The sequence below is a fragment of the Antennarius striatus genome, chromosome 3 (genome assembly GCF_040054535.1).
Source record: "Antennarius striatus isolate MH-2024 chromosome 3, ASM4005453v1, whole genome shotgun sequence".
Lineage (NCBI taxonomy): Eukaryota > Metazoa > Chordata > Actinopteri > Lophiiformes > Antennariidae > Antennarius > Antennarius striatus.
This window is the reverse complement of record NC_090778.1, coordinates 22300861-22325710: the sequence shown is the minus strand read 5'-3', so window position 1 is coordinate 22325710 and position 24850 is coordinate 22300861. Positions and strand designations below refer to the sequence as shown.

Below are 24850 nucleotides of genomic sequence, written 5' to 3'. Positions count from 1 at the left end.
CATGGGGGAGCACTGAGGCGTGTGTGTGTGTCTGTGTGTGTGTGTGTGTGTTGGAAGCATAGAGAGCAAACTGTGGGAAAGCTAAGTCTTTGGCTAGTAATGACTGGGAATCTTCTAAATTTATAATTTAAAACTTTCCAGATATTGTGTTTTTTTTAAACTGTAGAATATTCAAGCAGCCACATTGTCTTTGAAGTTAAGCAGTAACAACAATGTTAAAATACATCAGCAAAGAATTTACAGTTGCAATCACAACCAACTACTTACTTAAATTAAGTTTTTCCAGCCCTGTGGCTATAATTTTTCTCCTTGGTAAATGCGTGTCTTCATATGACAGTTGTCTTCTTTAACATCAGAATAATTGCGTCTGCTGTCACTTGCGCTCAATGAACAGGTGTCTGGGTGACAGCATTAAAACTGAGAGTGGATGTCTGTAGCACAGAGGGAAGTTTAGCAGTAGATGTACAGTAAAGGCAGTGTGTCAATAAATGCTCAAGTCTTTTTATTCCCCTAACTGATTAAAAGAATGAACTGGGCAATTTCCAGGATAAGAATCAACATTGGCTTCAGATGAAATAAAAAGCCCCTCCTGTACTACTTGACTGTGGTCCTGAACCTGAGCAGGGACGACTATCACTTCCATGCATTACAAAGGGTTTTTTTTATTTTTATTAACAGAACCTACAATGAATAATTTTACTACTTTGATACCACTTTATGGCAACATGGCAGTAACTACTGTTGGGTTAGGGTAAAGCAGGGGTAGGCAATTAATTTTCACATGGGGCCACCTGAATTGTGTCAGAGGGTCACACCAACACAAACTTCTGCTCAACTTCCTTCCACTAAAAAAAACACTAAATATATTCAAGACTTGGTTTGTCTTGCATTGTGTGATGAACCTGTTGAATTTTGATGATTCAGCAATGGGTCATCTCCATTTGACTCTTGTTTTGAACTTGTTTCGTCCAATAACTGTTTTGTTTTGCCTCCCACTGTGTATATAAAATTGCGTGCTTACAGGCCCCTGGTGTGTGTGTTAGCTTTAGGGGCCTGTACACACATGTTCACATACAGTATATACAAATACAGTATGACGGAAGAGTGAAAAGATAATTTCCCCAAAGAGGACAATAAAGTGTTTTTCATTTCATTCCATTTTCACTGTCGGTCATGAATGGAGATGAAGAATGCAGAGAAGGATCCTAAAAACTGTCACACTGGTCCCATTTCCTGTGAGTCCTTTCCTCATGCTGTGGGGTCTTTCTGTCTCCATATATCAGGATAAACTCTGCACTCACAGAAGGCAAGTAGGCACATAACTCTGTTTCTTCTGGTACGCCCAACAGATACTCTGGGTTTCTTTGCTTGAATTGGGGGTGGATCAGTGAGCTGTAAATCTGTGTCATTGGGTAGCTTTGCATTTACCAAAGGTGTATCTCTGAAGAATGTCTGACGACATCACATTGCTAGAAAACCTTTACTGCCTCAGCTCAACCCTTGCTTATATTACATCATTTGTCATCCATTATCATAATGATGTAAATGTTTTATTTGAATGTTATTTAATAGATATTCAGATGTTGTTAAGTAAGGCTGGGCCACCTGTGTGTATTTGTCAGAACAGCAGAAAGAGTCTTTCTAGTCGGGGCATTTATTTCCTTCGACCCAATATTCTAGCTGTCTTTTTTTTTTTGTCGTATGGAAATGGTTAAATCCAACCACAGAGAGCCAAAGTGACAAAGAAATTTCCAATTCTTGAATAGGGCTTTCAGGGAATACCGTGAGTGAGCAGCAAGACTCATTCACTAAGTTGCAGTGTTGATTATTCATCTACAACCCACACAAGCTGCACTGAACCTGTAACTAGTATACCAGTACAGCCATGCCCTTCACCATAAATATCTCATATCCAGTATCTTCAGTCTTTTTGTCTAAGACAAAGATTAGTTTTACAGAGGTATAGATAAATATAATTATCAGTTAGCCTGATGGACATTGATTTTCAAATGTTTTCAACTTTTGTGAAAATAGTTTTGATGACTATACACAGAACATCTGATGATAGACATGTACAGTAGGTGTTCTCTATAGCCTCTTCAGAGTAACTGGTTTTTAACATCCCATGATTTTGGATCATTTCATCCTGTTTGCATAGCTAAAGGATAGTGTGACATTGTATCCTTGTCCAGGCCATTGTGACTCAAGAATTCTGTGATTTGTCTGCACTAGTCACACTGTTATGGTGATGAAGTTTCTGTATGAAACAGTGCACTGTTCTGCAGCAAATGAATAAAGACAAGAACAGTAGAATATTAGCATAATTATATAAAGAGCAGCATGCTTTAAATGGGCAGTCATTAACTGCTTAAAGTGAGTCAAGCAGGATGAGGATTCATAAGGTCCACTGATTATGGAGGGGCAAGGCTACTGAGTTGCCTGTCTCCAGTCAGTTTCTGCATCATGATTGTGGAACTTTGTCAGAAGGATGTTTTTCAAAACTTAGGATAGCTACAACATACTAGTGGTGATTGATTACTTTAAGACCTTCTGCCAATTAGATTTGTAATGACCTGCCACTGGTCTCTTTAGTCAGTCATTTCTTTGCTCGCCTTTTAGGGAAGAATACTCCCGCCAAGAGAATAGGTCATTCCTTTATATGCCAAATTCAACTTTCTTCCAATTCCATTAAATATTTTCCCCAGTATAATGTTTTATACCATATTTGCTTAATTGAATCATGACAAGAACAGTTAGATGGAGGTGAGCTGAATCTTCATGGTGCTGCTCGTGTTTGTATTTTGAGAAAGTCCATTTAAAAAATAAACTGTTACATAGCAACATACTTACTGTTAAAGGTAAATTTCCATCCCTATTTGGAACTCGGTTGGCCTGTTTTGGAAAGTACCCAGGTCACATCTTGAAATTCCAACTGCTGCTGCAGTGCACTCACCGCTCTGATGACCTCAGAATGACATAATTATATATTAGCGGTTCTTGGACATTACATTTGGTAAAACAATATCAGCAGAAACCCAGTTTTCATTGTAAAATCCATGTGCTTTATGTGATCTGTGGCAAGCTGGCTAATGTTCTGGTCTGTTGTTTACTAATAATTGTGTTAATAATTTTTGTACAACAATTCAGTTATGGTTTTCACCACTGCAACAGTGTATTCGCAAGTACACCAGGATAATGTAGGGGAGAAAGCAAAGAGGGGAATATGTATCATACTGTACTGGGCTTGTAGGTAGTATGACTAAGCCACTGTGGCTCAGTGTAAAAGAATTGTGCAAGCCACAAAAAGCCACATTCTGTGTCCAAACAGTGGTGGAGTGCGTGGACGACCGACACTTGTTGCGGGGGGAGTGGGGGGGACACCCCCCCTGGGGGAGTCCGGGGGACACCCCCCCTGGGGGAGTCCGGGGGGCCTCTCCCAGGAAATGTTTTAGAAAATGGGGTTGTTTTCCTGCATTCTGGTGCATTCTGAGGACAAAATCTTCTGTTCAGTTTACCTACAAAAATACACTTAAGTCAACAGTTCAAGCTGAACTATCTTTATTTCTGTCCTACTTTATGCAGGTATGAATGTGAGATTCAACAATTGAAAACTTGCATTCACTATGTGAAGATACAGTCATACAAAATATTCCTCAATGTTTACTTGTAGGTTTTACTTAGACTAGAAGACATCTTAACTTTGACCACCACCAACACCATTGGTATGCCATAATTTATTTTTTTTAATTCAACAACAAAATTTTTTCATTTCAATTTAAAAAGGCATGAAAAATAGCAAGCGAGGTGAATACATATTTACATGCATCGCTGGTTAGGTATTCCTGCCGGTCATAGGTATCAAAACTCTAAGACTACAAACAAGTATTGATAATATCTTTCATTCACCTTCTGATCGGTCTGTCACCACTCCTACCCCCTCTCAGCATTCACAATTTGTTTATTAATGAGGACTTTAACACAAACTCTACTATAAAACACTGCATTCTTTAGATCGATCGTCCTCGCCTTGTTGTACACAAATTCGCAGGTTCAGCTTGTAAAAAAACAATATTTTGTTTTTCATTGGACGTGAGGAGGTCATGACCCGAGTGCATATTTAATGATCGGGAGAGTTCAGGTCACTTCGGCTATTTCCATCGGCATGCTTCGGCTAAATTCCGTCGTCATGCAGAAATAGCGGTGCTAGCGGAAATAGCGAGCACCGCTCGCTAGCGGAAATAGCGAAAGCTGCTGGCGAGCAACAAAGTTTTAAGTTTTAGCCTTTTTTCTGTTTAAATAAGAACGCCACTGTGGCTACACAGTCTAAAAACCTTGTAGCCAATCTGAAATTTACTTCGCCTATGGCGAAGTGGCGAATGGCTAGCGCAAGCCCAGCTGTACAATTAAAAATATCAGGTCTAACATGTAAATCATTTGAACACAGTTCTTCCTTCCAGATTGCTGAGATTTTCTCCTGCTGTATTGCATCCAGATAATCAGTATTGAGAAATCTGCCTCTTGTATGTCAAAAGGAAAGTTGTGTAAGAGGAGAGAATAAAAAGGTCAAAAGAAATTATCATGTACCTCATGTCTACATGATATAAAACTTGAGTAAATATGCACTAGACTACATGTAAATAATGTTTCCTAACATTTAGCTTCCAGGATATTTGATCAAAGATGTTTTTGGTTTTAGCTTTTCTTATCTGAAAAATTCAGTTCTCTCCACAGCTGCATTCACCAGATTCAGAAGAATTACATAATCTTTTATATCCCAAATTGAGCTTTATGAAAGATTTAACAGTTACATCTCCTTAGCTGCTTTATTTAATTTGAATAAATCTGTCATGTTTGGAGTCTTCAAAAGTGAGCAGTCATGACTGATGTGTTTTCCAGACAATTGGGCTGATAGAACATTCCCACATCCTTATAGGAAGAACTTCCTGCTTATGTTGTGATTCTTGTTTCAGTCAGGAACATGCCATACAAGCGTTCCTCTCTCACTCTTTTTTTACACACACAGGCGCACACACAATGGAAAATTTACACATCCTGTGCTGTGATTTTTATCATGCTTGTAGGCGAATTAGGCTGGGAAGTTGGTACCAAGTGCTGTCAAACACTTAAGTTTTGAGTTTCCCAAAACAAAGACCACTTGAACTTGTTCCTTTCTTATTTGATGATGATTTGAATCTGGTTTGAGCCATTTTTTGATCTTCATTGTTCATTTTAGTGTTGTCTTTTGTCATACAGTGTACAGTGTGGAACAAGCAGCTATCCTAGCTCCATTAGCTTCACCTGATGGCCAAATGCACAGTCAGATGAACTTTTAATATGCCAGACACTGGGGTTAGCATTCCAAATATTTTCACAGGAGTCAAACAGAGCTGTGAGATAAATAACACTTTCTTTTAACTGTACAATTTATGTAAAATTCATTTATTTTACAGTCAGTCAAACCATACTGTTGGCGTCTTTCTGGCTGCCAGGGTGCCTATGATATTTGATCACACAGGATGATGCTGATGATAGTGTTCTATTGGTATATAATATGTGCCATCGCTAAAGATGAGCACATTTAATAAATAAATAACATAAATAAATGATAAAATGACTTGTTTTTCTGTTTTGTTTTCATGTGCTATTTTTATGAATTCTGAATATTTTGAGTGTTACAGTTGTGAATTTCGTTTTTGCTGCTCACCTGAAAATATTACTCCATTCATTTCTGTTCAAATGAGGCCATACTGTCCCAGAATGACTTTTCAATAATTTTTTCTTTCTAGTAGCCAGGTCATCTAGGGTCCAGGGAGACCCTTAGAGTTGATAATAGTAATATTTTTTAACAGTTGGAGTATGTCTGCCAAAACTTCTGTTGTGGAAAAAGCTCACATATGATCTTAGTTCATTTTTTGACGGATTTAGTGCAATATGTGGATGAGATATCTTATGTTTTCAAGCTTCTGTTGCATCTTACTGTGGTTTTCTTATTCTGTATATGTCACCACTGATGTTTTAAAGTCTTTGAATACCTTTTCTAATCAACATGTTAAATCTTTTGCACAGATATGAGTAAAGTAAGAGTTGTACGGCAGAGCAAATTCCGTCACGTCTATGGCCAGGTGGCTAAGAATGACCAGTGCTACGATGATATCCGCGTGTCAAAAGTCACATGGGACAGCGCCCTCTGTTCGGTCAACCCCAAGTTTGTTGCCATAATTGTTGATGCCAGCGGTGGTGGAGCCTTCCTCATTCTCCCCCTTCATAAGGTATGTCTATTTTAATCAAGGAGTAAATAATACCACAGTGAATATGCAGTGTTTGCTTTTTTGCCATTGCTTTTTTTAAAGTATTTTTTTAATATTTCATGAGGTGAAATTAAATTTTCATGCTTGTTCTCTTTTTCATTTAAATTATCAGCAATGAGATAATCTGTCAATTTAACCCCAATTTAGGTGTCGTGTCAAAAAATTTAGTGTACCACTATTAGTGGTACATTTATGAGTTTGCACTCAGTCCATTGGCTGCCAGGTGCAAATAATCACTGATCTCCTTTTCACGATTTTCCTGTTTAATTACTATTTTCCCGCAATTGGATTAACGGAAATGTTTTGTAATGGGTCCTTATTCTGTGAAAGATTGTGCATTGAAATGATTTACTCTAAATTTTTAAAGGCACTGTATCTTCTTGAATGCTGTTATGCATGTGATGTTTTTGTTAGAGGATTTATGTGGATCCAATTAGGTTTGATTATACTTAAGTGTGAGTTGAGGGGAAATCTTGAAATTAGGGAGGGAGGAGAGGCCATGCTCCCCAAGGGATCATATTCAGACTGATTTGAATGCAGCACAAAGCATGAAAAAGATTTTTCCTGATGATTTTGTTCATTGAATAATGAGCAACAGTGAAGACCTAACCTCTAACAAGTAGATTTGCTGACTGTTCTTGTCAGTGTACATTAGGATTAATGTTTACCAGCAGACTGCTTCAGTCACCCACATTTACAACAGAAACTACTCCAAAACCCTGGAGCAAACAGCCTCTTGATCTTAAACTCTATATAAGGAATCGCTCCACTCTAACTACAACTTGAGCTGGACAAAAAAGAATTGAGAAGAGTTTAGCTGTAAACATATTAGCTGGGTGAATACACGCCGCCATTTGTCTGAGTTGAACTGGCGAATCAAAAGGCAGTACAGGTCATGGTGGTGATTGGCTTGCTGCTGGTGTGTCTGTTTGGAAGCTCACACTGTCAAGAGCTGACTATAAGTGACACAAGTACTGCAATGCTGTTGACTGTTCTAACCAGTGTGCAGTGTCCTCTGACATACAAGGCTCTGTCATTGTGACAAGATTCTTAGTCTTGTCATCACCCAGCTTACAGGTCTTAGCACCTTTCAATATAGCGCTCACACTGAAGGTGGGCTGAAAGCTCAACCCATTTCACACTCCTGCCTTGCTCTGGGTCTGACTGTCTGAACAAGCTGCCCTCTGCATGCTGTCTCCCAGTACAGTAATTGTGTATATGCTGAACAAAGTCTACTTTCATAACTGCCCTAAAAAAGTTGTGTGAGACTGAGGTCTTAATATGCACAGCAAACCTCAGGCAATTTCCTGAAATGGGAGATTAAAAAAAGGCTGTCTCCATTTTCCAGATCTTCCCTCATGTGAGTCGTGACATGGGCTATCCCTTCGAATACAGTGTTTTCGCCCTTTCAACAGAGCATGCATTGATCTACTTGTGCTAAAAGGGGAATGCCATGTAATTCAAGAATTATGTTTTGTATGCATGTTATGCAATGGGCAGTGTGATCAGGATGTTGTCCACTTATTCAAGTTTATAGCTGAGTGCAGGAGCAGAAAGGCAGTTGTCAGGAAACTGAATCAGAAGTAATTCCATACTCTAAATAGTTGAACAACAATCCTTGATATTTGTCACCACTGGTTTCTCAAATGTATTTTTCTTACAAAGCCGGTCAATTTCTTTAGCCTCAGCTGGCAATGCAGGTCTCAAAAGGGAGACAGAGTGAATCTGCTCTTTCAAACAGTACGACTGGATGGCCCTGAAGTGGATCTGTAGTAGAGTGCCAAGATGCTTCATCCAAGATGTTGCCTCTAGTTATAAAAGATTTGTAAGTGCATCGGTATGCTTTTCAATTTGTTATTGGGCCCACTGTACACCCTGTCTGTTTGACTTTACACAGTTCTGCTTTGTGGATAAATACCTGTGACAGAAGAACACTTAACAGTTCCAATCACCTTGGTCACATGTCTTTTTTTGGTTCCACGGCCATACATTGGACTAAAACAGCCACTGCACACCCGTTAATGTCTGTAATAGGGTGCATCTGTCCGCCTAACAGATCTGGCTGTGCTGAGTTACTCCATGTCTCTGCGGGCAGCCAACTCGGGGCCTTTGTCCTACGCTTACTCTTAGCAAAGTCCTTTGTCATTACCAAAGTTTGGCTGCATTGGGGGGAGGGAGGTGCAGAAGTGTAGTAGTGCGCCTTTGCCTATCTCAATCAAGCCATGAGCACCTTCTTTGTTGGAATATTTCAGCAACAGCAGGAGATTGAATTGTTGAAGTTATGAGCCATGAAAAAGACATTGTGCTCACTTTGTACAGATTCTGAGAAATCTGTCATGATTTGTATCTGGAAATGGATGAAAAACAGTCTCTTGGTGTTTGGAGGTTGATCTTGCGGAGTGGTGACCTGACCTGAAGTCTGAGCTTCATTTTGAGATGTCAGCCAGTGGAACTATCTGACACAGTAGGCTGAGGTTATTGCGGCAGACTGTCGTGACTCAGCCACAGTCACGAGTATTGTTACTGCCTTCTCTCAGAACACAGGGATTTATAGAGAGGGCATTAGATGTCCAGCTAACACATCATTCATTTGTCTCATGCTGTTAATCCCCCAATTCTCTTTCTTAGCGGGAAGTCTCTTAATTTATTCCCTGATTTACATGTGAAAAAAAACATTGCAGAGAATTCCACAACTGGCAACAAGAGTTCAGTGAAACATTCCTCATAATTTCTGTCTGCTCAGCATAAAAGAAGGGAAGTCTCAGGCCCTGTCCACACGATGACGGATTTTTTTTAAAACACAACTTTTTAAAAACGCATTGAAAACGATTTGCATCCACACGACAGCGTTTTTAAAAAAAATCTCCGTCCACACGTAAACGCAGCAGTGCGTTTTCGAAGACGACTATAAGCATGCCAAACCATGTGGTGGCAGCATTGAGTCAAATTTTATCCAATAGGAATCCTCCGTGTTTTGTTGTCACAACAAACGGGCCCATAAATATGATGTCACAGCGGTTTTCGTCGCAGGCAAGACGTCAGCATTTTTAAAAAGTCCCGGGGATATGCCGTCCACATGACAACACAGACCCAGCGTTTTAAAAAAAATCCACCTTGGCCAGCGTTTTCGAAAAGTTGCTTTTTCGTTCCGGATATCTGCTTTGTCGTGTGGACGGAAGGCGTAAACGCAACAAAAAAGTTGCGTTTTTAAAAAATCCGTTATCGTGTGGACAGGGCCTCAGTAAATATTAGCGACCTTGTCAATTGTTGGCATCTTTGCTTTTGTTGTCTTTTTATTTTTTAACATTGATCTAAATTCCAATTCCAACGTAACCCAGTGCATTGATTAGTATAGAAGACATAGTCTGTGTTGGGGCTTCAAAAGTTGCCTCTGTATATTAAGGTTGGAGTATGTGTTGATTTGGAGTCAGTCCCATCAATGGACCATTCATCCAGTGATCAACCTTTGCTGTAATAAATCCATGGGTGTGTGTGCTCAATGACGCATCATTTCTGTCGCATTCACACCAGTTTTGCTCCTAACCAAGCTGTGTTCTGTCGGCATAGAAAAATACACCGACTGAGCATATTATCAATGGTCTTTCCCCATTCTTTGGTCAGTTTGTCTTCCAAGACCTCTACACTGCTCAGCTGCCTCTGCCGCTTCTGCTGCTCAGTCCTGCTGACTTCAGATTTTACCATATATGGTCATTCACTGCTCCCTGCCTGACAGCCTTCCAAGACCATTTCCTCCCTGCCCTGCCATTGGCTGCTTTATACAGTGTCAGTACACATATGAATTCTGGGATAGGCCAGAATATGAAGCGCGGCCAAGATGAGAGAACTGGTTAGATGTGTTCCATGTCACAGATGCTCACTGTATCCAAATGCTGTATTAAAATATTAATGTGATAATAGTTGTGACAGCTTTACTACTGCACAATCTTATATTTGGTTTTTTTTAGGTCCATATTACAAAGCGATTGTCCTTTTTGATCAATTTCCATGCACAATGCTATTTTTGGACTCTTGATATGTGACGTATATATGTATATACACTGTATGCATGTACAGTATGTAGAAAGAAATGTGTCTGTAAACACAAACACACTTTCAACCATCTGAGCGACAGCGCAGTGCTCTTGTGTTCACATCATATAGATCATAATCTATTCAAAAAGCATTAGTATTTCTGGATTGCATATTGGATGACTATTTTAAAACACATACATGTCTATATTTGCATCAATTCTTCAGGGATTTATGCATAGGAATGTGTCTAACTTCTGTAAAGGTATGTCTACCTTATATTTAGCTCAGGTCTCCAATCAGTCTTGAGCATGTCACACTATATTGTTCTTGACCTGCCATACAGACACAAAACTGTATAAAAGGAAATTTCCATGGGACTCGAGTTGCAGTGGACAGCACACAGACCCTTTAGTGTGGCGCATGTGTGAATCACATGCTGAGCTGCAAGGAAAGGAAGTGTGCAGGCCTCTTGTGTGAGTGAAAAGAGTGTCCTCCCTTTGCTTGAGGGAGTGTTGTTAATCCATTTTTCTGTGTTTAGTGTTGTTCGTTGTGTTTTTGCTTTGTGATCTTTGTGATTCACTTTCATTTTCTGCAGTCTTACTTGTTGCTATGCAACTGGGTTGTTTTCTAGGCATCAGACATTCCTCTCAAAGGATACAAATGTCTGCAGCATTAGGTATTTGACTGCAGAGTTTATCCCCTTGCTCTTCGTTTAACAGAGCAGAGAATTGTCCACATATTGTGTTCACATCCCTTTCACACATGGTAAATGGCTTGAACCACATTATAAATATGATTTCAACTTTCCTTTTATGATTCATTACTGTTGGATTGATTAGCTTTTAACTATTAATACCTTGTTACCACTTTTTGTCAGACTGACTAGGGGTACATTTGAGAACTTGGCAATACCAAGTTATGATTTCAATGTTTAATAGAAACAATACAGTCTACTTTTAAGCATGTTTAATCAGACATTATCAGACGTTATATTTTTCCATTGTCTCACAAAGGAAAAATATTGTCAACTTCCACTTTTTTACCATTCTGTAACGCATGCAGCTCTTTCGTCTGGTGCATTAGCTCTTGCGTCGCATAGAGTCACGTCACAGACAGTCAAAACTGATTGGTGTTTGGAGCTGTTCAAACTGAGGCGTATCTGTCCAAATGTGATTTGTAATTACCTCCCCACAATGGTTTCAATCCGTCTGGCAGAAAAAGGATTTTATGTGGTACGTGACTGTTCAGACTACATAAGACCCATCCACTTTCAATCTGGATGGGCTACAAATTGGATTTTGGCTGCCAGTCGGAATGCAGCCTAATTGATATACGTACTGTAGGTATGTTGGTTATAGTTAATTTGAGGAATAAAAATACACCATCATAGTGTTGGGACCTAAGACTCACTCGTTGTGATTTCTGTTTGTGCAAAATTCCCTTTGACGTTTTTCTGACAGTTTCATCTTCAGACATGTAGATGTGCACACTGGCCTGAAGTGCTGTTTTTTCCAGAGGAACATGGAGTGGAATGTGACATGCTACTACAAGTTAACTTGTGCTGTTCTGCACAGGTGCTGTCAAGTTTGTCTTACAATCAACTCATCTGAACTTAAATTTTTCTTAATCGAAACTGCTTATTGGCACAGTTGAAAATTACAGAAGTCAAACTGCAAACTGTGGTCCTGTCCGTTGTATCACATTATCACAACAGAGGAAATCCATGTATGTTAAATTTAAATGCTGAGTCATGTAGATCAGACACAAACATCATTAATACCAGAAAGGCTGCTACATTTGACACCCTAGCAGCCCTCTTGCTCTCATTAGTCATACCCATACCAGAGCTGCCTGGGGCCAAGGTGTGGAATGTGAAGAACGTCTAGGTTTTTGATGGAACTGTCGGTCTGCTCTGCCCTGCTCCGATTGACAAGAGGTTGAGCTGCAGTGCTTTAAGTTTTCCAAGGTTGCCCTTCAATTCTTCTGGGATGTATTGGGTCATTCCATCAACTCACCAATGCACACTAGGATTTGTCTTGTGTAGAACTCTTTAACAGAAAGTTCCTCTTAATGCAGTTGTATTTAAATTGGCAATAAAGTTGACATCTTCATACACTGTTTCACTTTTGCTACAGTCAGTTCTGAACTTCTTTGATACAGGTAAATCTGCATGACATTTGTAGTAAATGATGATCCTATAATACCAGCGTGCCTGATCTCTGGCTACTACTTTTTGTCCCAAGATTCAAATGCAGGAATACAAGAAGCAGGAATGCTCACTGATTTTGTGTTTAATGGTGGTGTTCTCTGACACTGGATGGTGGTTCATAGAAGCCCTATTGACAGCAGTTTCAAAGTCTCCTTTCTTTACACTCAGTTTCAGCGTAGATTACAGGGTGTGTTCAGCAGTCAGGGTGAGGTTTACACAGATCTTGTGATTTTTTTTTTTAAATACTGCCCATTGGTAGCATTCCCTGGACTTTGATCACTGCACTGGGAGTTGTCGTATGTGTCACAACCTAACTGTCGGTCAGGTGACACCGATATAGGGTCAGTGTTTTCAGAATCAGTTGCCATGATTTACATCGATGTGCAGCAGTGTAGGACTACACTTAGTAAACCTATGCACATGGGTCAGTGTGGTTGGCTACAAAGAAACACTTTTGAGCTGTCACAAATTGCAGGTTATTCAGAATAATGGCTCCAGTTGGTTTACAGAAGTACACGAAGTTTGTTATCACCATTAAGATCCACAATTATAACTTCAGTGCCTATTCATGGCAAATACAAGTGAAAATACAACTTTGTGGAGATAGAAGTAACTACCAAAAAAGAACAATTACAGTTGATGATGATGCAGTGAAAATGTATCATCATTATTGAAAATGGTGAAAATTAATCATCAATACACCCATGCAGCCCTTCTTTCCTCTTCAACCATGCAGTTTGGATTATAACTCTTTTCTATGCAAGGACTGTTTTCTCTGCCAAGGAGGTCATGTGTTCACTTGTTTGTGTTTGTTATCTAGACAAAGAATGTCTGACAAGTTTTCAATTGAAAATGAAACTTGGCGGGAGGTTTGGGGAAAATTCAATTCAAACTTAATTAAATTTTGAAATAGATCTGGATGAAAGAGCAGATTGGAGATTGGAGACATTCCTTCTAATTCCACAAATTTAGTAAACACATTTACACCAAACGTGCACCAGGCAAGCTAAACAGATTGCTCGACTTTGGTAGAGATATGCACGCACTCTACTCAATAATTTGCTGACCAATCATGTAAAAAGACTCAAAATTTTAAAAGTGATTTTCATGCATTTTATTCTACTGTCGGCTCTCAGAAATACAGTGGCTCATTTCTCAGGGTGTGGTGTTTGTAATAGATTTTGAACTGACAGAGTATGAGGCTTGTTTTTTTGTTTTGTTTTAGGTTATTGCTTTTTTTTTTACCATTGCAGTGTGTTCCTATTCTTTTCTATCTTCAAGTTGTGTCACTTACATTGTCAATAGGACAAAAAGGTTCCTTATAATTATGTGGGTGTTTGTAACCGTAATTGTGCAGATTGGATTATGAACTCGACTGTAACTGTTCTCTTTCCTACCTCACTTAGTCCTCCAGCAATATTTCTACGCGTTACCACACAACTGCTAATCCCACTGCTTCTTGTGTTTATTTTTGCATCCACAGACAGGACGTATTGACAAATCCTACCCAACAGTGTGCGGCCACAAAGGCCCGGTGCTAGATATTGAATGGTGCCCGCACAATGACCAGGTCATCGCCAGTGGCTCTGAGGACTGTACAGTGATGGTAAAGTTTTGCTTCACCCTTTACACCTTGTCTCAGATGTTTTTAATTGTTAGCAAAGGAAGCACACATTCTTGAGCATACAAATGACAAGAGGCTATATGCTTTTATTGCGAAACGCTGGGTTGTTGTAACACAGGCATGGGTGCAGACCTCACCCTCTGGATTAGATTAGGCTCAAATATGTGTTGTAGGAATCAGAGCTGGGGAATGATTTAGCTGTTTATTGAGCTGAGGTCACCAACTTTTTTGAGACTGTAGTTCTTTCCTCCATATGTCCTTATTTGGACTGTAAAAGGCTGAGGTTAGTGTACTGCCTTTTAATGTTGGTCGCTACCACTTCCTCACCTGAAAAATCTGACTTCCTGTTTAACCTAAATAAACGTGTGCAGTACTGATTTTATGTTTGCAGAAGTACTGTATAGGAGTGTAATAGGAACTGTCGATGGTTCCTTTCTGAACAGTTTTCATCCCTCGATAACAAAGACATTCAATAAGAAATTCAAGGGACAATATCTATGTGCGCCCAATTATGAGGAAACCATACATAAAAGTTTATCTTCTCATTTTTGCATAAGAAAAGCAAAAAATTTGAATTTTATACATGAATATTTCATACAATTTGACAGATATTCAATGACAATGACTGCCCGTCTCTTCAATTACTGCCATCAGCTGTCTGTCCATGGAGTCTGTTGGTTTCTTGAACTGTTGATCAGTTTCCCCCTCACTGTAAATATCATGTTTTAGAAGTGTCCATAAGTTCTCAGTAGGGTTTTGTCATGTGAGGGAGAACTCCCCTCCAGCCCTTTGTTGGAGGGTAGTACTTTAGTGCATGTGATGGACCATTGTCCTGCAAATTAATCATGGCCTTGTTGAATGATATACACTTTTTTTTCTTTCTACTCCTTGTAGAAAGGTTTGGGAGTTGATTTGAAGTCCGTCTTTGACTTGACAGGTCCAGTAATAAAAGCTGCCAATAACCCCCCCCCCCACCTCCAACTTTCTTGTGTCTGAGTGGAAGTGGAGTTCTTTGTCCATTTCTAATCTAACCACGGGCCCATCCATCTGGTCCGTCAAGAGTCACTCTCATCCTTCCATAAAACTTGAAAAATCTGTCTTCAGACATCTCCTGGCTCAGTTTTAACATTTTAAATCCTGGGTCTTGTTCAGTGGTGGGCCGTGTCTCTGAGCACATTGTACTCCTGGACACTCCAGGTAGGTTGCATTCGTGGAATAAGGCAGCAGTTAGCTGTATTCTACATAGAGATCTACCCTGACCTGAATGACTGGGAGTGTCCAAAGGCTAGTTGTTTTATAATGATGCAGGTATAGCGTGTGGATCACTTGAGGCCACACCTTCCCTCTTTACACAAACACACATCACCTGATAACGTTGAAATCCAAGTAGTATTCAAGTGTAAGCAACTTGGAGTTGGAAAATATGCATGAAGATGAAGGTTAGGTCATGATGTTTATAATAACTGTGCAAACATTGAATAGCAGACATCTGATGATCACTGCTGCTCCTAATGGCCGCGCCATTGATCCATTTTTAAATCACACACATACTGTCGTTCTATTATTGATTTTAACTTAGTGCAAGATTTTCGAAGTAAAAGGAGATGAAGGGCCATGATAAACATTTTCTAAAAGAAAAAAGCATTAAAGCAATCATTAAAAATTTAAAATGAAAACTTAACCAGGCTACTAGGAATCTGTCTTGCTTGTCATCCGGACATGTCGAATATGTGATAAGAGTAGCATGACAGTAAAGACAAAACAATTCTGACAAACAACAATAAAATTTTATCCAGCACAAAATCCTCAGCTAAAGAGGGTGGGGCAGGTGTGCATGCATGCGCGCACACACGCACGCACACACACACACACACACACACACAGTGTGATGTTTCTGCTTGTCTGCGTTGTACGTAATTTGTGTGTTATTCTGTCATGACCAAACGTACAGTATGTCTGAGCTGAATCCTTAGTGTCTGCTGCCCCCCTCAGGCTTTTGTTGGTAGCTAGGATTTATTTTGTTCCTTGGTGAAGTTAATATGGTTAACATAGGTTGTAGTTAAGTTCATTTTAGCATTTTTCCCTGCAGTACAGCTCTGTGCCCTAATGGCCTGTTTGTGTTTTTCACAGGTGTGGCAGATTCCTGAGAATGGCCTCGTCTCTCCCATGTCGGATCCGGTAGTTGTACTTGAAGGCCACTCCAAGCGTGTTGGCATTATCTCATGGCATCCAACAGCACGCAATGTCCTTCTCAGCGCAGGTGAATGTTCACTCTGTTCTACCTACTCTACTAAAATCTACTAAATAATGCCACTAAAATCTACATGTGTGTTACAACTTTACTTAACTCTGCCGTCAGGTTGTGACAATAACATCATCATCTGGAACGTGGGCACAGGGGAGGCTTTGATAACCCTGGAGGACATGCACCCTGATATCATATACAGCGCCTGCTGGAATCGCGATGGTAGCCTTATTTGCACCTCTTGTAAGGACAAGGCGATCCGTGTCATTGATCCCCGCAAGGAAAAAATTGTTGCTGTAAGCAATTTTTAGATATTTCTTTGTTGTGGCATTTTTTGTTTATTTCATCTACTGACATGTAGATGAAATGTCTTCAACCAACTAAAAGCAAGTTCAGTTGATGTTTTGCTTTTTTATTTTTACTATTCTTGACTAATGAAGATAATATAGCTGGTACAAACAAAACCAGAGAGCAGGTGAAAAGTAGTAGATCGATTGAATATACAAGCCACATCTTAACCAACTAACTCATGCAACTTATCTGCAGTGTGCCATGTGGTGTCTTTAATGTAGCTTATCAATAATCATGCAAGTTCCACAGCACTGTCTCAAGTCTCATTTTTTAGTTATTCTACCATAAGCAAAACCTGATCACAGATTCTAAACAGGAATACATGTACTAAAAATAACATTGAAAAATCAAAATTTATAGTTTATTAAAATATCTATCAATGTTGCATCTATCTAATGGCCTTCCCCAAACCAGTCTAGATCCCCAACAGGAGTTTCCATAATTTGTGAGCTCAACCTAAAAAACAAAACATAAGCCGTACTACCCAGAGTCTCTGCTTTATGAAACAGTCCCTATGAATGTGAAATTAATTTATTCATTCATCTTCTAAACCAGGGGTGTCAAACTCATTTTCACCCAGGGCCACATAAGTATAATGGCTGTCCTCAAAGGGCCGGACGTAACTTATAAATGTCACTAAATGTAATTCAATGTAATGTAATATAAATGTAACTATTCCTTAATGTTAAATGCCTCTGAATTTATTACTTATTCAATCTATAAACATAACAGTTGCACAGAAAAAAAGGTTTGTCTGTTTTAACATAAATCATTTTGATTTGTCAGGTTATGAAACCTACAGAACTCCATCAATCAAGGATCAAACTTTCCAAGAGAAAAAAGACAAATAACATCAAACACAAGTCAAGACATTAACTGTGTTCAAAGTGTTTTTGTCAGAGTTGAAACGGGCGTCATGACTGCATTTTGGGAAATGTAGTTTTTGGTCAAAGCACACTTTTGACCTATTTATTTTTAGACAGTCTGACCTTTTATGCTCTCGTGGGCCACATAAAATGATGTGGCAGGCCACATTTGGCCCATTGGGTCTTGAGTTTGACACATGTGTTCTAAACCCTCTTCATCCGCTATCGTGGAGTGCTGGAGCGTATCCCAGCTGCCTGGGCGGCGTGAGGAAGGGGACACTCTCGGCGCAACACCAATGCAATGCGGAGTCACACGTAGACAAATGCACACACTCACACCAATTTAGAACCGGCCAATTAACCTAAAGCGCATATGTTTGGAGGTGCGATGAAGCCGGAGAACCCACGCAGACAGGGGGAGATCATGCAAATTCCGCACAGAGAGGGACCTGAACCCGGAACCACCTTGCTGTGTGGTGACAGCCACTGTGCCGCCCTGAATGAATGTGAAATATTCAGTGTAAAAATGGCAAATTGAAAAACATTTTTCAAATTGTTTTTTTACTTCCTAGGAGAAGGAAAAGGCACACGAGGGAGCTCGACCCATGAGGGCCATTTTCCTCTCTGACGGCAACATCCTTACTACAGGTTTTAGTCGCATGAGCGAGCGACAGCTAGCCCTCTGGAACATGGTAAGATGCTTCATGTATGCAGAATGTAAGACATTAGTTCAGTGAATATGGACTGTACATTCAGCAGTCGGCACAAATGAAATTTGGGCTTTGGAGTTACTTCTACAGACTTGAGATTGTTAGTCTTTTAAGTTTGAAGCGGTGCCCACATGCTACATACAAAATATCACCATGCTCATAGCTTTGTTATGGCTGCTACAATATGCAACGTGGTTAAACGTACATCCCTTTTTTTAATATAAAAGGAAAACATTCAGGAGGCCATGAATATTCTTGAGTTGGACACCAGCAACGGAGTGCTCCTGCCTTTCTATGACCCAGACACCAATGTTGTTTACATTTGTGGGAAGGTAAGCTGTCTTTATGTACTTTATAATCACTTTAAGCGTAGTTGCAATCAGAATCTTAACAAGATTTTAATGTGGTTGAATACAGAAACCAAGCACTTGCTTGTATCTCTCCACAGGGTGACACTAGCATCCGTTACTTTGAAATCACAGATGAGTCCCCGTACATTCACTTCCTCAGTATCTTTGTGTCCAAGGAGCCTCAGAGGGGGATGGGCTACATGTGCAAGAGGGGCCTCGATGTCAACAAGTGTGAAATTACAAGGCAAGCTCACCTGAGATGGCAAAGCATCACCTGTAGCTCCAGATTGCCTCATCCACCACATCTGAGATGGAATTCTTAGCTTCCCCACTAGAGGGCAGAATGTACCCAGGGCATCATTTCTCACTCCTGCTGTTGTTGGTGGTTCAATGTTGTCCTAAACTGGTGATTCTCAAATGTTTTCTGTTAAGACGAAAAGACGCACACGCTCTGTGTGTGTGTGTGTGTGTGTGTGTGTGTGTGTGTGTGTGTGTGTGTGTGTGTGTGTGTGTGTGTGTGTGTGTGTGTGTGTGTGTGTGTGTGTGTGTGTGTGTGTGTGTGTGTGTGTGTGTGTGTGTGTTGTCAGGATTGTTTTTTCTTGTCTCTCGTGCTACTTTTATCACATATTCAACATATCTGGATGACATGCAAGATAGATTCCTGGTGTATATAGTTTAAGTCAAATCAGTTGCCTGTTTAAGTTTGCGTTTTTAGTTTTTAATTAATGATTTAAGCTACTTGTTTCCCTTTCCATGCGTGTTTGGTGAAAAAACCCTACAGGAGAATTAAATTCTCCTTGTTAATTACAGTTAATTGCACATTAACATGTAGACATGAAAGCTGCAATGCCACATATAGTGGCATGTGGCGCTAACATGTGTTTTGCTGTTTTTTGGGGTCATATGCAGCTCATCCCCCCCCTCATCCTCATCACTGCCTTAAATAGTGTGTCATTTGTTTATCTTTGCATTTTGCTAGGTTCTATAAATTGCACGAAAGGAAGTGTGAGCCTATTGTGATGACTGTACCCAGAAAGGTGAGTCCTCATTCTTAGTGGCTACAAATACTATGTCTCTGATGGGTTTAATTCTCATTTGGTCTACATAAGTTTCCGAGCTAGGCCTTATTCCTCACAGCTTGTCTCTCTGTCTCCTTAGTCGGACCTGTTCCAGGAAGACTTGTACCCAGACACGGCTGGATCCGACCCAAGCCTGGAGGCTGAGGATTGGTCGAATGGCAAGAATGGAGACCCCATCCTCATTTCCCTCAAGAATGGCTATGTCCCGACCAAGCACCGTGAATTCAAAGTGGTCAAAAAGAACATTTTGGACAACAAGGTGACCAAGAAGTCAGAGAAATCAGTCCCTTCCCAGAATTCTGCTTCCGAAACTCCATCGATTGTGAGTATTAGATTTTTATGATAACTGAAGGGCTGCATGAAACAGATAATCTGTTAATAGTTGACACATTGTCCTTATTTCTTATTTATTAATGATTGTTTTAATCTGACAACTATGTTGTCAATGTCTTGGTCACTTCTATTTTTTTTTTTAAGTTGTTGAGTCTCTTCCTCATTTTGTCTGGCGAAAAGCTCAGAACCCAACAATATTATGTTCAAAGTAAAGCAATGCAGTTGAAATGTTTGAAGCGAGGCAGACTTGTGGCTGTCGCCCCACAAAGTGAGTGGTCTGATGTTGCCCTGGGTGCCACAACACAACCGCCCGCCTGGGACCCAGCCCATGCATGTTTCTGCACTTCAGCTCTGTAATCACAACCCACTGGGCTCCTGCGCTGGTGGATCAAGTTAACTCCCAGAGTACTAGATCCTGCCACCTGGCATATATAGTCCAGGACTGTAGGGAGCAGAGTCTGGACAGATCATTGTGACATACGTAACTCAGTTTTTATATTGGTCCAGCTGTGCCTTTCTGTCACACAGAAGTGATTGTAGTGGTTTTGGTTGATACGAGCACAAAGACTCACTCAATTCTTTGGTCTTCCACAGAAATCTGAAGCCAAGCTGGAGGAGATACTGAAGGAAATCAAATCCCTCAAGGACCTGATCGACAGTCAAGAGAAGAGAATCGTCAAACTTGAAGAGCTAATGTCCAAAATTTCCATTTAGGCACCTTATACCCAACCCGCTATATTTCAGGACGTTCCATTGGCTGGGGAGAGGGCGGGACTGATCACTGCCTATCTCAATGACAGTGTTTCGTCTGAGGCCTACCTAGCAACGTTCCCTAGCAACATTCCAGATGAACTTTTTTCTTAACCAACCCCTGACCCTCACTTAAACACAGGTGGAATAAGGAGCTGGTAAATTTAGCAGAAAATACTTTTGCTTTATGGTGACAAAGGACTCTATTCCTTTTATTCATTTTATATTTTCTCTACTTGCTAGAAAACACATTCCTTTACATTTTAGAAATATGACCAAGACAATTCCAGTTATAATGAATCCTCATCCATCCTTAAATACCTAAGTATTTGTAATTGGGTATTTGTATTTTTCTTGTTACTGTTCCCCCAAATTTACAAGGTTGCCAATGTTGACATTTTGTTTACACCTCTTTAACAGTATTTACGTCTCTCTTAGTGGGATGGTTGAAAATGCAAACTGGGGAGCTCAATGCTTGTAACAGGTTATTTTAGAAGGAGAAGAATTTCATCTGTAATTTACAATTTAAATTTTTAAACCACATATAAGGAGACTAGACATGTCAGACTATAATTAGGAGGAAATAAATTGTGTTACAAGGTGCATTTGGGTGCTACTGTCTCCACACAAACATGAGTCATGAGTCTTGCTGACAGAGGTTTTGTTAATTCTTATCATTCCTGCTCATTGCTGTTACCCTGACTGTCAACAAGAATCCATGTAAAAATCCATTCCTTTCCAATTTTACCTTACTGACATTCATTGTGTTCCTATTGGAGGAATTGGCGTACATTCCACAAATCTCATCTGCAGTTTATGCAGTTTAACTTGGCTACACTGGTTGTGGCAGTTATGCGTCCAGGTGTGCTCAACACACAAATTTTTTAGGATTATTTGTGCCATCTCAGATCTCTGGTTTCTGCAGAACATAAATAGATTAACAACAAGTAGTCACACCTGGTGTTGAGAATTCAAGATCTTAGGATAAATAAAACTGCACATTGCTACGGATAATGTTCATGATAGACAGAATCCTACATGTTGAAAATGTGCCTCATGTCTTTGGTCTGGATACCTGTCACTAGGGACATTCCCACTTAACGGTCAAATGAATATTTGGTTTATTGCTTCACTGTTAATTTTAGCCTATCTCTTGTTCCAGCTGTGCTTATGTTCCTCTTAGCACTTCCACTTTTTTTTTAAACTCTCAAATTTAACTCACTGTACTTTTTACAAAGTAAAGTAAATGAACCAGAGGATTGTCCAAATGTAAAACAATATTTTGATATCACTGCTTTGATGAAAGATCTTCCAGAAGATTTGTTTCCCAGTGGGAAGGTGAGACGTAATGGTTTAGTGGTTCTTTCTGTTGTTTGCCTTCAATATTTCTTACCACTGTAAAGACCCGAGAGTGCCATAGAGGTGACCATGCAAGTGTTTTTAGGGTACAGCTGTGTGAGTAGACGTGTGTAGTAAGTGAGAGTTGATAGGTGCCCGAATTTAAACCACTCTGATGTGTTATACTTAGTGCTAATGCTATGTTCAAGAACCCTTTTCCCAAAGTACTGTATGTCAGCCTCCTGGATGACATCAGGATGGACAGCCCATCTGTCTGACGACACCAGATGGCACTGCTGCACTGGGAGTTTAGTTAGAAACGTTGTGGCCCTGACATTTTGACACTTTCCACGGAGGTACGGGTATTCAAAAACATTGTCAAAAATGATGTCAACGCTATCAGCTGAGTACTCAGCCTCTTGAATCATGGCTTCAAAATGCTATTTTAGCAGTAAGTCATGGCATATTAGTGAACAAAAATCTACAGACTGATTATAGAAATGTGGGTTTGAATATATAGCCCAAACTTTTCTATCAGACTGCAGGTCTTCATAGCGCTGTTGGCACAAGAGGTACGTTTTGAAGGGGAGTAGAGAAGAGCAATCCAAAGGGACATTGTAGGTTGGAGAAATGTGCGTTTGAAAGATAGATGTATGTTTGTAATTAAGGTCTAGAGAAATGAAAGCTTTGTAAATAACATGATCATATTTTCTGCATTTGTTTTTGTGGTTGTGCTCAAGAGGGTATTTGTATAGGAGGTGGGTTTTAAATGTTTTCCCCTGTCTGTGTTTCCTGCACCTTGCCATAATGCATCATCAGAAAAGCAGACCCTCTGTAATGCTGGAGGTCATTTGAATATCAAGAAAGAAAATCCGATGAAAAAGAAACAAATAAGAAGCCTGGTTGGAGGTCTGCTGAGCATTTTGTTCATTATTCTTGCTTCAAGTATCAATCATTGATTATAAGAAAAATTAATAAAAGACTTTAAGTGGACTCTGTGATACATTTTGTTGACACATGAACTTATTTTGTTGACATTTGTACTTTTTGGTTACACCTTTTGGTTTAGCTGCCACTGATGACAACAATCTAATTGCTACTTCGTACTTAATGTTGACATTTCACTTATTAGTAACATTTTGGAGTCCTGCATTTATCAATGTCCGTGGTTTACTGGAACGCTTGTGGACGTTAACAGTTCTATCAACTTCAAACTCATTTCTAATTCAATTGATGGTAACGTGTTCTTTATGAAACTCCCTCCTAAATTGTCTTTGGACTTCAACTGTATTTTCATACTTCCAGTAGCATTTTAGAATGAATTTCCTTTCTTTGAAGTTTAATCTGGCCACCATTGTTGATTTAAATACATTTAATCTGCAGAAAAAAACCTTAAACATTTTAGTTATTAGATAGATACTTTAATAATCCCAGAGGAAATTGCACATATCCACTGCTCAACCAAACACCAGGAAAAAAAAAAACAGAACATACCACAAGACATACACTATACTAACAGACACATGTAGCATTAACAGGACATATACTAAACTATAAAATATAAACAGTATAAAATTAAAATATAAACGGTATTAAATTAAATCCATTCAACTGCATGCTGACCTCGCCACCTTCCCCCTACTCCTCCTGAGAGAGTCATCGTACCCCTTGATGGCACGGGGCACGAAGGAGGACCTCAGCCTCTCTGTGGAGGCGCTGTGTGACAGCAGTCTGTTGCTGAAGGTGCTTCTCTGCTGGGAGAAGGTGGTGTGCAGGGGGTGGCTGGTGTTGTTCATGATAGCCCTGACTTCAGACATGGTCCTGCTCTGCAGAAATGTCTCCACAGAGTCCAGGTTCAGCCCGACCACTGAGCCCGCTCTGCGGATGACTCTTCAGACGGTCCATATCTCTTTTCCTGGCCCCACTACCCCAACACACAATGGCGTATGACAGCACACTGGAGACTACGGACTGATAGAACACGAGAAGGAGCTTAGGACAGATGTTGAAGGAGGCCAGCCTCCTCAGGAAGTACATCCTGCTCTGCCCCTTCTTGTACACACAGTCCGAGTTGAGTGACCAGTCCAGTCTGCTGTCTAGCTGCAGTCCCAGGTACTTATAGTTTCCTACCACCTCCACCTCACTGCCCTTGATGATCACTGGCTGTGGAGAGGGAGGTGCCCGCCGGAAATCCAGCACTATATCCTTCGTCTTGGAGACGATGAGCTGGTTCTGTTGGCACCACTCCACGAAGTCAGCCACCAATGCCCTGTACGCCCCCTTATCACCCTCCCGGATACATGCCACTTCTGTATGTGGCAGGTATCCAAGTTGTGCTTGAAGTCCAATGTGTAGAGGGTAAGGAGAATGGGGGAGAGCACGGTCCCCTGTGGCGCCCCAGTGCTGCTGGTCACCATAGAAGACAAACAGCCCCCCATACAGACGTACTGGGGTCTGTCCGTTAGGTAGTCTGTGATCCAGCTCACGAGGTAGGGGTCCACAGCCATGGAGGTCAGTTTGTCCTGCAGGAGCCGGGGCTGGATGGTGTTGAAGGCGCTCAAAAAGTCAAAGAAGAGCACCCTGACGGCACAGCCCCTGGCGTCCAGGTAGGAGAGCACACAGTGGAAGAGGTACAAGACAGCGTCGTCAACCCGA

General features: G+C 40.4%; 1 protein-coding gene across 1 annotated transcript in view; it reads left to right on the top strand.

The window, feature by feature from the left end:
* LOC137592384 (uncharacterized) overlaps window positions 1-23188 on the top strand; it is a 35847-nt gene extending 12659 nt beyond the window's left edge. Inside the window, exons 3-12 of the mRNA XM_068310527.1 lie at window positions 6067-6269; window positions 14033-14155; window positions 16304-16433; window positions 16533-16714; window positions 18208-18327; window positions 18573-18677; window positions 18794-18939; window positions 19675-19732; window positions 19854-20096; window positions 20702-23188. Of these exons, the coding sequence (XP_068166628.1) occupies window positions 6067-6269; window positions 14033-14155; window positions 16304-16433; window positions 16533-16714; window positions 18208-18327; window positions 18573-18677; window positions 18794-18939; window positions 19675-19732; window positions 19854-20096; window positions 20702-20821 (1430 nt within the window). The 3' untranslated portion in view covers window positions 20822-23188. The remainder of the gene's footprint in view (window positions 1-6066; window positions 6270-14032; window positions 14156-16303; window positions 16434-16532; window positions 16715-18207; window positions 18328-18572; window positions 18678-18793; window positions 18940-19674; window positions 19733-19853; window positions 20097-20701) is intronic.
* Window positions 23189-24850: the final 1662 nt, after the last annotated feature.